Source organism: Anabrus simplex, chromosome 3 (assembly GCF_040414725.1).
Source record: "Anabrus simplex isolate iqAnaSimp1 chromosome 3, ASM4041472v1, whole genome shotgun sequence".
Taxonomy (NCBI): domain Eukaryota; kingdom Metazoa; phylum Arthropoda; class Insecta; order Orthoptera; family Tettigoniidae; genus Anabrus; species Anabrus simplex.
This window is the reverse complement of record NC_090267.1, coordinates 362,243,605-362,256,690: the sequence shown is the minus strand read 5'-3', so window position 1 is coordinate 362,256,690 and position 13,086 is coordinate 362,243,605. Positions and strand designations below refer to the sequence as shown.

The window sequence follows — 13,086 nt, the reverse complement described above, 5'->3', positions numbered from 1 at the left end:
CAATGTTTTTATTTCTGTTCCAAAAGTCAATAGTATTAGTATTAATAGGTATTAATTAGGTGTGTCTGGCTATTAAACTTGAGACCATGAAACTCAATCCGAACTAAGTCACGGTTTACATGGTGTTTTCAATACGGGAAGTGTACTCTGACTGATCTGAATCCTGCATGTAAACGTATTAATAAATGAATTGGAAATTGTATTCTCTATCAATCTGTTAGGTACTACTCTTTGATAGGACCAATAATAACGGTATTTATTATTTATTAGGTCTTCCCCTAAACTAGCATTTCTCTCAGCGTGAATAAAATGATTTATAGCCGAAATTGTAGTGGCTCATTAAATTCTCTTCAGCTGTTTTCTCATGATGCGTGCACATAAATACAGACAGAAATTACAGAAAAGTTAAAAGTGCATTTCCTTGTTACTGTGGACACAACCGATAGAGAAATATCATTCTTTCTAAATTCTGAGCAATGTACAAACAAAACCTTATTTTATATACACAGATTATTGTGTTAACACTGAATGTATCACTTAACATCTTTTACATATCGATATCGAATGACGCAGTGTCAAATGGATTTTTTCCCCGTCCATCAAAAATCATACCACCTTTGTCAGATTTTAACCTGCAATCTTGGAATCCAGACGCCAACTATCACTGATCTACAGAGGGAAGCATGAGCAAGTATATGCTAATGAAGTGCAAGAGGATCCTATACTGACTGGTATTGGAGATGGTCACTCTGAATGGTTCAATACAACCAAAGGAGTACAAGAGGGAAGTGCATTATCACTATTCATACCAGTTATGGATACCATTTTAAAGGAACTAAAAGGCAAAGGTAATACAGATCTTTAGGCTCTGGTGTTTGCAGACGATGTGGCAATACGGGATGAAACAGAGGAGGGAGTGCAAAATATAGTAGAAGTCCGCTATAGCGAGTACGGCATATAACGAGACCTCCGTTATAGCAACGACTTTCTTTCTGTCCCTTCAAAATTCCTATATTAAACTGTGTGTCGCCCTTCGGTTACAGCGAGAACCCTATCACTGACGCATCCATTATTACGAGCGATAAAGCGCGCACAATTTTTTCCGTTACCTATATTTATGCACCCCAGCGATGATATTGCATGCGATCGATTACCTTCAGCATCGTTTCCTCACAATATGCACTAGCGATTTCTCTCGCCGACATCAGAATCGATCAGTAATACCCATCAACAGCTATTCAGTAAAGAAAATTCAAAATGAAAGAGAACATATTTTCGTAATAAATGCGTAAATAACGTGTCCGATAACGGTTGTTAACTCGTTAAAAATTAGGGCTGCCTGAACGACCGCTTACTTTTGAGGCCAAATACTGCAATTAAGTAAGAATGGGATACATCTCGAGATATGGCAGAGTGCTTAATTGATTTCAGAGGTTAGTTTATATTTTGTCGCGTCTGGTTAAATTACGGAAAGGCTATTATGAAAATTTATAGCGAGAAAGTTATTTCTCTAGTGGTGCTTGAAGTGTGTTTTCATCATACGTATAGTACGGTTAAGTTAGGATACGTGACGCTGTTTGAATAAGAAAACTGAAACGTTTGCAACAAAATGCGATCGATCATCTTCGGTACGGTATAGTTTTCTCACTTTGTGCATTTGCGAGCTCTCTCGTTGACATTCAAAGGCGATGTTGGAGTTGATTAATAATACCCATTGACTGTTGTTCTCTAAAGAAAATTCGAAATGAAAGAGGATAACACGTTTTCGTAATAAATGCATAAATGACGTGCCTGACAGCAGTTGTTAACTCGTTAAAAGTAAAGACTGAAGTAAACGATATCTTAATTTTAATGTTATTACAGAAATTAAGTAAGAATGAGATACACCTCAAGATATGGCAGAGTACATCACTGATTTCAGAGGATATTTCGTATCTTCTCGCGTCTAGTTATGGCTATTTACATGTCAATTTTTCACGAGGTTATTTCTCTACATGCGTTTCAAATATGTTTTCATGATACATATACTGTTAGGTTACCTGACGCTGTTTTGAAGAAGAAAGCTGAGGTGTTTGACACAGAAATCTCTGGAGTGATACCGTATTTCTCCGAATCCAAGATTTTTTTCCTCAGAATCTCGCACGAAAACTCAAGGGTTGTTGCATTCGCGGCCTAACAGTAAGTTAATGGATAACACTGACAACTACCGCCGTTGACAATAAACAACCGCCTCTTTACAATACATCGCTAGCCGCGACAACCGGTTGTACAGTGCCTGAGTCTTTCTCAAATCTGCAAAATGGCAAAAAAACATGTGAGCCTTCGAATTCTTAGAAAAGCCATGGCTACTCAGTGGCAGAGTTATAACGCGTCTATTGTACTCGACGCATAGTAAAATTAATGTTTATAGACAGCAGGAATATTTTCGTGATTGATAGTCGTATTCTAAAGATACGTGAAAAAGGTATTGCCGGCAAATTTTCAACGGGTTCTAGGCGATATGATGCCAATTTCAAGTTAATGGTTATTAAACACTCAGAAATATAGAATAATTGTGCAGCCACAAGAAAATACAGCATAGGCCTATCTAAAGCCAACATTTGATGTTAGCATGAATAAAGAGCTAAAAAAATGTGTACTGTACAAAAAATGCATTCAGTGGTCCACAACAAGGACGTTTTAAAGAAGTCGAAGATAAAATTGTGAGGTATGTGCACAAAAAACGCAAGGGCGAAATGGCCATGCCGTGGCGATATAAACTCGTTCGTTGACTTTCAACGTCCGCGATTAGGCCTATATATCGCTAGCCGCTGAATTTGGCCGAACCCGGCAAGTGAGACGTGCGTGTAGCGGTAGCCGGTTATATCTGACGCTGCGTAAAAGTAAGTTTTATAGACAGCAAGAATAATTTCCTGATGGATCGTATTGCAGAAACGCATGGAATAGGTATTGCCGGAAAGTTTTCAATGGGTTCTCTTCGGTATTATGATGCCAATGTTAAGTTAACAGTCCCTAAACCCGCGGAAATAAAGAATAATTGTGCAGCAGCAGCAAGCAAAAAAAAAAAACGGCGTTACGAAAGTCAATGCTCGGCGTCTAAAAATGCGTAGGCCCACTGTACAACACGGCATTCATATGATTTTACAAAGTTCTATTTGAGCCTGATTTAATTTTTTTTATGGAAAAAGTGGGGTTCATCTTGGATTCGGAGAAATACGGTACTATATTTTTTTCAGAATGAAATTAAACATACTTTCACGTAGTATCGGATTACGAAAAATAACAACAAGTAAGGCGTAGTGTGGATATCATCTGCGGAAACGAGGGTTTTGAACAAACTGATTGCCCTTTCACACCGGTTTTAATGTGCAACGGGGTTTTTCCGACTTTTATATAAAAATCGGATATAACGACTATCCGATATAACGAGTACATTTTTCGCTGTTATGAATTCTCGCTATAACAGACTTCTACTGTAATCTGAATGCATGGGGTAAGAAGTTTTATGATTATGGAATGAAACTGAACCCATCAAAAACTGTAGCATTGAAAATCAGCAGACATAATAAAAAATGCAACATAAAATACAGGACCAACAAGTTGAAGTAGTACACCAATTCAGATATTTAGGAAGCGTAATGGCTAGGAATAACAGAGATGAGATAGAAATAACAGAGTAACCAAAGGCTTTAACTTTTACAGTATCGTTAGACACCTACTATGGGATGAGAAGGTCCCACACAGGACAAAAATGACCCTGTAAAAGTCATATTTCATACCCATCCTTACATATTCTCTGGAAACCTGCACACTACCATCAAAGGATTGTAGTAGGACTCAAGCCTGTGAAATTTCTTAGAACTGCCCTCAAAAAAAAAAAAAAAAAAAGGCTTGATCACGTGAAAAATGACGGGATCCGATCTAACCTAGGTCTAAATGAATCGATGGAGAAAAGACTTAGGTCATCTAGACTTAAATGGTTTGGGCATGTTAAACGAATGAATACCACAAAGTTACCATGTGCTTATTTGGAAAAGAAGAACAGCTGGAAGACCAAGAAGAAGATGGATGGACCAACTGAGGGAAGAAGTGGAGAAAGGAGGATGGAATTGGGAATCTGTCATGGACAACAAAATCTTTGTGAATAGGCAACATTGGAAGACGCTAGTTTTCAAACAACCTACCTGGATCACTGGAAGTGCAAACCGATGATGATGATTATTATTATTAACTGTTTCAGCAGCCAAGACCTTTCCTGAACAAAATAAGAGCAAGATCCAAGCAGTGAATAGGAAGTTCCTGAGGAGCATTCAGAGTAAGACACAAGATTAAATGCATGAAGAGGAAATGTACAAAAGAACAGGAGTAGTGAACTGCACGACAAGAATGAAATAGTCAACCCAAGATATTTTAGACAAATGAACCAAACCAAACCCCATGGCACAACAGCCCCGAAGGGCCATGGCCAACCAAGCGACCGGTGCTCAGCCCGAAGGTGCTGTGTGGTCAGCACGACGGATCATCTCGGCCGTTATTCTTGGCTTTCTAGATCGGATATTAGACATGTGAGCATATCAGAAGACAAGCTTTCAAAGGAAGGTATCAATAGCAGAAGTTATTGAAGCAAAGAGCAATGACAGCAGTAAAGTGTTTGAAGAGTAGGGTTGGGAAGACAGAATAAAATGGCAGGCTTAGGTACACTACCACACCCACAGGGAATCTAGAAGATAAAAATATATTTCTACGAACCTCCAATTCATCTTGAAGACTTTCCACCTGAGCCTTCAGAGCCCGCACTTCAGTCTGTGGAATGCATCTGTTAGCCAACTCTTTCACAAGACTTTCTTTTTCCGTAAGTTCTTTCTCATATCGCTGCTTAAAGTGGAGATACCGGAATTTGAATTCATCACGAGCCTAAAACAAAATTAAATACAAAGATTAGAACAGAGTTAGACAGAAAACATCCATTGATTTGCACTCACAACCTAACCTCTCATTAAATATTTTTATTGAGTACATTGATCCCATCCCCTGTATTTCCAAAATTAACAGTCAGCCATCAAAAAAAGAATGTTTACAACAGCTATTAAAGCAGGAAAAACATATTCTTAATAGAAATTACAAAACTGAGAACAAAAAAGGATGGCAAGAACACAGCTCATTCATGTATCAGCATCCAGAACACCATGCAAGCCAATAATTATTATAATTCAGGTTTGTTCAATTTCAGAAGATTCAGAACTGAAGCCATACTGAAAGAAAAAAAAAAAAAAAAAAAAAAAAAAAACAGGAAAAATGAAGTTATACTAAAACTTTTGATTCACGACACACAGCTTCGTCTCGTGGAATATTCTCGTGTTTCAGGCCTAGAAGCATTCCCATAGATCATGAACAACTAGTGAAACGTGCGAAACACTAGTGAAACACTGGAACATCTGACAAACATTCCGATCATTCATGCCTAGAGGTATCCAAATATCGCAACTACAATAAAAATAAAAGGCACAAATATGCAACTTTTTCACCTCCCTCTAAGCCTCGTCATTCCCTTCAGGTTAGTTCCATTGATGTGAATTAATGATACAAGTAGACATTATGCACTGTATGACCGTGTAATTACTTCCATATAATGGATATGTGATGTGAGGTGGCAGCATATCAAAATTGCAAACCAATTTTAGAACTTGAGATCTTTCATATTACGACTAAATATGTAATGTGAGATGAAGTTTTTGTTTTGTTTTAAAAAGACTGTCTCTTCATTCTTAAGTATTGTTCGAGATCTTGAGTTTAAAATGAAGGTGTAGAAGGTAAGTTGGTTGAAAGAAATTAACAAAACCTAAGATTATAATTACGGCACAATTAAATAAATACATAATGAGAGTGTAAAATATTATTCTTTTGAAAAAGAAAAAAATATGTATACAGGAGCAAAATATTTATTCAATATATTCATCATCATCAATGTGCCAGTCCAATCACATGGGTGTGGTTAACATGCCTCCTCCACTCCTTTCTGTCCTTCCACTTTTCCTGCTCCATTACTTCCGCCACGTCCAATCCAGCTTCTCTCAAATCTGATCCATCCACCTTCTTTTCGGTCTTCCAACGGGTCTCTTTCCCTTAACTTCTCTTGCCAATTCCCTTCTTGCTACCTGTTCCTTTCCCATTCTTTTTACATGTCCGAACTATCTCAGTCTTGCTTTCTGTATTTTTGTACTAACGGTTCTATATTTAGCTCATCTCTGATTTTAATATTTTGAATTGCATCTTTTCTTGTCTTTTTAACTGATCTTAAAAATTTCATTTCTACTGTTTGGATTTTACTATCTAGTCTCTTATTAGTTACCAGCGTTCTAGTCCATATGTTACAACTGGTATGAAATTCTGTTTATAATGTTAATTTCATTTTCTTGAATACTTTGTCATCCCATAAAAGCTCTATGACTTGATGATAAAATGTTGTACCTTTACTTAGTCTGTTAATAATTTCAGGATTGATTTCATTACTTCCATTAATAATGCTACCCAGATATGTGAACTGTTCTACATTCTCTAACCATTCTCCATCTATGTTCACTTGGCTTCTCTTTTTCTCTTTTCCACGGTGCATGACTACAGTTTTCTTTTTACTAATTACCATTCCAAACTCGTTCAGATTTTATTCCAAATGTCCAGTCTCCTTTGTACTTTTCTCCCTTCCCCCAAATCACCACATCACCAGCATATACCAAAGCATTCACTTCATCACTACTAATATTCTGTTTTACACGTTTTATGATTACATCCATCAATATAATAAACAATAATGGTGACAGTGCACTTCCTTGCTTGAGACCTCTTTTGTATAAAATGTTTCAGAGTCACCATTTCCAACTTTTACTCTCGTGATACAACATTTTTATCTTGTTGGTTAATGATTTTGGTAGGCTACATTCCTTTTCAGCAGGCATTCCCATACATGCATTCAATATATATATATATATAAAATGTAATTAAAAATCCATAAAGGCAGGTGTCTGTATGTTAAAAGATCGAAGTGTCAGAACTATTTTTTAGTCTAATAAGAGAATATTCTAAGTTACAGTGTAAGAAGAATAAGATCAGTGCAATATCACATTTCCTACATATCTTCCATCTACATCTGTGGTCTCGTCTATTGAAACCCATATCTTACTGTCTCCCACGCCACGCCTTATTATATCCAACATCTCTTTATAACAAGGAGTCAGATAGTCCTTCCTGAGAGTAGATTCGTTGGGAACAGGATGCTTTGTATATTTTTCAATAAACTGTCTGAAGCTTCGGCTGTTAAGTTTCTTTAAAGGAATAGTAGACGAAACCATCCTCTGTGAAAATTGTGAACACTGAACTTTATGTCGGGGTTTTAAATAGCAGACATTGCCTACTTTCGAGTGCAGATTATCTAGTTACACAATTATGTTTTACAGTATTACAGTGTTGTTGCACACAGAAGCGTTTTTCGGCAGTAACTTTAAACTCACACAATTTGCGAAATATCACTCCATCCGTACTGAATATGTTTTCACCGAACTCGCGAACAAAACTTCGCAACCTCCCACAAATCGAGACTTTCGTTTTAGGCATCTTGAAAGGAAGTGTATGACTGAAGCTCCCTAATGACCAAGGTCATTCAGTGTGTTGATGGTGGAAGAGGGAAGGGCGACGGAGAGAGATAAGAACAATGACAAATAACTGCAGAATTACCTCTGCTTCCGTGTAAACAATAGCCTGGTTTCCAGAAATTGACCCAGCTAGCAAACAATAGCTCCTACCTGTTAGAAACATTCCATACACTACTTTAGAATCGTTCTTCAGTAGTATATTCCAGTCTATCCTGAAAAATAATTTCTAGAGCTTATTCTGATTTTTATAAAATGAAATTCAAATGAAAATTACCAAAATATGCCGTTATGATATTTTGTTGAAAATATGCCATAAAAATTAAGAAAGCCTAAATATGCATTTATATGCCCAATAAAACCTGTTTAATTTTGATTATCATGCTTGAAAACGTGAAAATACAAGATTATAAGATATAATGTTAGGGGAAAAAATATGACTTGTCATAGAAATCCGCCCCCTAACCATCATTAACCCAGGACTAACAAATGAAATCAGCCCATTAACACGACTGATGTCAGTAAAGAAAATGTCAAAGATAACTTATTGCTTATTTTCTTTCTTAGTTGCAATCTTTTTTTTTTTCTTTCCTGGTTGTATAAGCACCCATAAAACAGGCACTGCCGAGATCACTCAGGGTTGGCTTGTCTGACTCAGAGTATGTCCGATGTTCTTGTACCAGATCTAATGGAACTTCACTTTTCCTTAATGCAGCCTCAGCAGTTTGTTTTCATGTTGCCTTAGGATGCCATCTTCGTCTCTTTGATGGCAAGAGCTTTCTGTAATAAATTGTGTTAATTTCTTCTTCTGGTGTGACCATACCAGCAAAGCTGTTTTTCCTCCATATTGTCGCTGATGGACACAACTTTAAAGGATCCCTGCATATGTTCATTGCGCATTTTGTCATGCAGAGTGACTCCTGCCGATCATCGCAACATCTGCATCTCTGCGACATGCATTCGCTCGTCATACGTTTTCTGCCTTGCCCTAACATTCAGAGCCATATATGAGGGCAGGCCGGACTGACATCTGCTTATCATGCAGAACACCAGTAAGAGACAGTCATTTAATCAACCAACACCGATGACTGATCCAAGGTATTTGAACTTGGTCATCAACAGTGGTTCCCCAACAAGGAAGACAGTGTTGTGAGGGCCCACTTGCCCTGGCTGCGCAAAGTTGAAGAACGTATACTCTGTCTTCTTGCGACTTATTCTTAATCCATTTGCGTCTAGTATTACTCGCCATTGTTCCAAGACTGCCTCAACCTCCTGACGTAACTCGGCACAACAAAAGAAATCATCTCCATAAACAATGGTCCATGGCAGGTATGTCATCAGCGGTTCCATCAGGTAGTTGACAATGTTGAATACCACCGGCTCAGTGCTGACCTCTGATGTATACCAACATCAACACGGAAATAATCTGAAACTCCTACAGTGGTTTTGATCATAGTAGATGGATGTGGGTACATTCTTGGATCATCTTCACGTACACTTCAGGAACTTTTAGATGTTGTACTGCTGCCCAGGCAATATCTCTAGGAACGCGGTCGAAGGCTTTCTCCAGATGGATGAATACCGTATGGAGGTCTTTATGTAGCTCACGGTGCTTCTCAATCAAGATCCGCAGAGTCTGATTTGCGTCAGTTGTTGACATACCTGATGTGACACACAAGCATGAAGGATGACTTCTCCACCTAATCAATACTTTATTTTACATGGTGTCAATATTATTTATATAAAAGGACAGTACCGGTCTCAACCTGTAAATAGGTCATCTTCAGCTGTTGAAGAACCTGCTTAATAGTGACTGCACAGAATAAATACTACTAAAATTAAAATTATACAAGAAAGCCATTAAAATAAACATGAATGCCACTATTTTAAAAAATACTTAAGGTTAATAGCTTTATCATTAGTCAGTAACGTTTCCTGATCATCATGGATTGGTGGCGACAATATCCCTGGATTGCCTTTTGCACTGAGCAGCGACCTTGTAGATCTGCTGCACACCCTCCGGTGTCTCCAACTAGTCTTTTCCTTTTTCAGTGCCTTCTGGATGTTGTATTTCCACCAGCAGGTTTCCTTGTCTATTTGCAGTCTGCCATTAGAAACTCCAAGGTTATGCCTTGCCCAGTTGGTACAGTACTTCTGGAATCTCGTCCAAATTTGATCTGGGGTGTCGTCGTTCTCCTGCATGTTCTGGACGATATACGCCGCGATACCATCAATGAGTGTTGTGTTGTCTCTATCTCGCAGCTTAAACCACTTTATCTTCATAGCGCCTCTCTTACCTGTAGTGAAAGAAGTTCAGAGAACAGCTGATGCAACCAAGAATAACAGGAGCACAGTTATAAGCAGAGATAAGGAGAAGTACTTTGCCGAGGAACAGACAGCGGAGCCATTCGAACTAGAAATGCCAGGGAGGAAGAGGAATAAGCCTAATTCGGTAACAGAATTAGATTCTTTTCAACAAGATAATATTTGTCGGAACACACTACTCCTGAGAAATTGCTTTGTTCTCTTTACAACAGTGACGTTTTCAGTGGGAGCAAATCTTCCCTTAAAAAACTAGTTAAAAATCTGGGTTTTAGCTACTAGAAGGTTAATGGGCAAAAAGAGTGCTGATTGAGAGAAAAAATATTGCAATGTGGCGGTGCAGATTTCTGAGAGATCAACGAGAATTTTGATTTTATCACATAGCTGGACGAAATGTGGGTTAACACTAGGTTTACTGCAGCGGTCAAAATGACCATTTTCAGTTTTGTTTTCTCTATCACTCTCCTTATACGGTTAGAACATACAAACCCTTTGGTGGCTTTTATTGATATTAAGTGTACTTTTCGGCATATAGCTTCAAAAACCCGTAACTCCTTCCTAGTTAGCACTATGAGGTCATATACCTACTTTTACCGGACGGTCATTTTGACCGGTATTGCAATAGCTACCCGATCAGACTTTTGTGGCATTCATTTAGAACGGGATATCATTCTAACAAGCTGTTACAGTGTACTTTATTACCATAGTATTGAATAGAACTTATTGTTGTGCTGCTATGGGACAGCTGTTGGCTCTTTTCAAACAATGATACAAGTACACTGACAGGAAAGTATAGTCAGTATTTGTTCAGTAATGAAAGGTGTGCAATCATAACGAGCAGTCAATTGTCGTGTTCACTCGTTACAAACATTCAAACTAGATTTCCTGATTGTAATTACACCGAAGAAACATCTTCACGTAGTCTGCAAATGGATGCCGAAATTCTGAAGCATAAGCATGTAATTTCCCCATCACAATCATGCAATGAATCTGGGACTGATTTACACCTTGATAATTGCGAAGACATGTATAACTTGACAAACAGAAATAGTTCGAATAGTGATTCTAGTTGCGTCGAGCCTGTAGAATTTCCATGTGAACATGAAATCACACAGCAGCCTTCAACCTCAAAGGATAGGGAACCACCCGCCAAATGGCGATGCACGCACACTAGCAAAACAGCTGATGACAAAGGTAAGCCTATTTGAAGTTAGTCATTTTGTATTTACGTAATGCAGTGCACAGTGTATGTTTGGTATTATATTTTGCAGGTGAAGGAAACACTAAGGAAGATAATGAATTTACTGGCAAGGAGCACGATATCAACTACAGGAGGCCAAGCATACGCTGTGGTAAGTCAACATATGGGCGTCGTCAGCATATGACGGTCGGGGAGGAAGAAGTCGCTTTGGATGGAACAGTGTGGACTCTTGTTAATCTACCAAGTCTGCCAGGGCGTCGAGGAGAGTAAAATGTACTGAGGGAAGTCCGAGGTCTCACAGGACATGCAAAACGCCACACTGAAGGAACTTCTTCCACTACAGCTTGTCTTTTTATTGACGAATCCAAGCTGCACCACATCGAATGATATGAGGTTGGAGCCCGCGAAGTTCTGAACAATCCTGAACGGACACTTTCTTTGGAAGAATTGGACGCTGTCATTGGTATTTTATACACAAGCAGAACTTACAGAGCTGACACGAACGTTCTTGATCTGTGGTCACAGAAGTGGGGTCCTGGAATTTTCTCCCAAACTGTGGCACGAAACAGTTTCCTGGATATCATGAGGTTTCATGTATTCGATGGAAAATCTACCAGCAGGGATCACCTGAAAATTGATAGATTGGTGCTTGTATCTGTTGTACGGGACAAATTTATATCTAATTTTACTATTTGCTTCAGACCAGGTGAGAACATTACCGTGGATGAACAACTTCTTCCATCGAAAGTTAGATGCCCATTTATGCAGTATATGGCCAATAAACCAGAAAAGTTTGGTATGAAATTTTGTTTGGATGTCGACGTGGAAGCCAAGTATGTTGTAAACGGTTTTCCCTATCTTGGAAAAGATGAAACGCGACCCACCGATCGGACCCTAAGTGAACACGTATTGTTGCGTCTTGCTGAGTTTTTCATCAATCAGGGAAGAAGTGTGCAATGGGAACAACACAGTTGAAAGGTATGCAATCTGTAGAAAACTGGTCTGTAGTTAAGTTCACTTCAAAGGTGACCAAGCAAAGTGTGTGTGTACAGTGCGACAAGTAAGTTGAAAAGCAGAAGGTGACATTCATGCAGATATGTTTATAATGTAAGCTAAAGTGTGTAAGAAGAACATTCTGCCTTACTAGTGTACTTATTTGTTTATTTATTTATTTATTCATAATAGTGTTTACAAATCATGCATGATAATTAAATTATGGTCTATGATGTTTTTATATTCAATTCGAACCTTTTTCTGGCACCAATATTCTCAAGAAACTAATACATGCCACTATCTGTCAAAATGACCGCTTCTGTAAAAGTAGGTAGAAAGTGTGTTTGGTAATCCTAGTGTTAATGCTTCCCATTCCTGTGGTAAACGCTGGACAGATGATTCAATATGAGGCACTATGCCAGTACCTATTGCGAAGGGGGGGAGGCAGAATCAGTTACTCACACTGGTACTTCACAAGGTTTTGTGCTAAAATGCTTGTGTTTTCTGATCAAAGAAAACCGGACATTACCACGAGGAAATGAATAGTGGCACAATTAAGAAATGATTCAAGGAAAGACTGTTGAGGAATTTGCTTGAAAAGAGCATAATAAACATGGACAAAGTCCCCTACCACTCGGTCATTCTTGTCGAAGTAACAACGGCGGCGAAAAAGACTGGGTTGATTGAGTTATTGAAGGAGCACAATATTTTGGTTTGCAATGACATGATGAAGGGGGATCATGCATCATTTTTGCCATTTTTTAACGCAATAGAACTGATTAGGACCCGAGTGAAGGATTATATAGCTGTGAATAACCGACTCTTCAGAGTTTTAGAAGTTGAAAGACTTCTTTTGGAAGCCGTAGGCCGTGTAAGACTAAAGGTTGCATGACATTCAAAGTCCACTATAAGTGAACCTTGTGAGAA

General features: G+C 38.4%; 1 protein-coding gene across 4 annotated transcripts in view; it reads right to left on the bottom strand.

The window, feature by feature from the left end:
• The window catches only part of LOC136867343 (myosin heavy chain, embryonic smooth muscle isoform), a 543,017-nt gene that overhangs the window by 460,790 nt on the left and 69,141 nt on the right, over nt 1-13,086 (bottom strand). For all 4 annotated transcript variants that reach the window (XM_067144510.2, XM_067144513.2, XM_067144511.2 and 1 more), the window contains exon 4: nt 4,750-4,914. In XM_067144510.2, the coding sequence (XP_067000611.2) occupies nt 4,750-4,914 (165 nt within the window). The remainder of the gene's footprint in view (nt 1-4,749; nt 4,915-13,086) is intronic.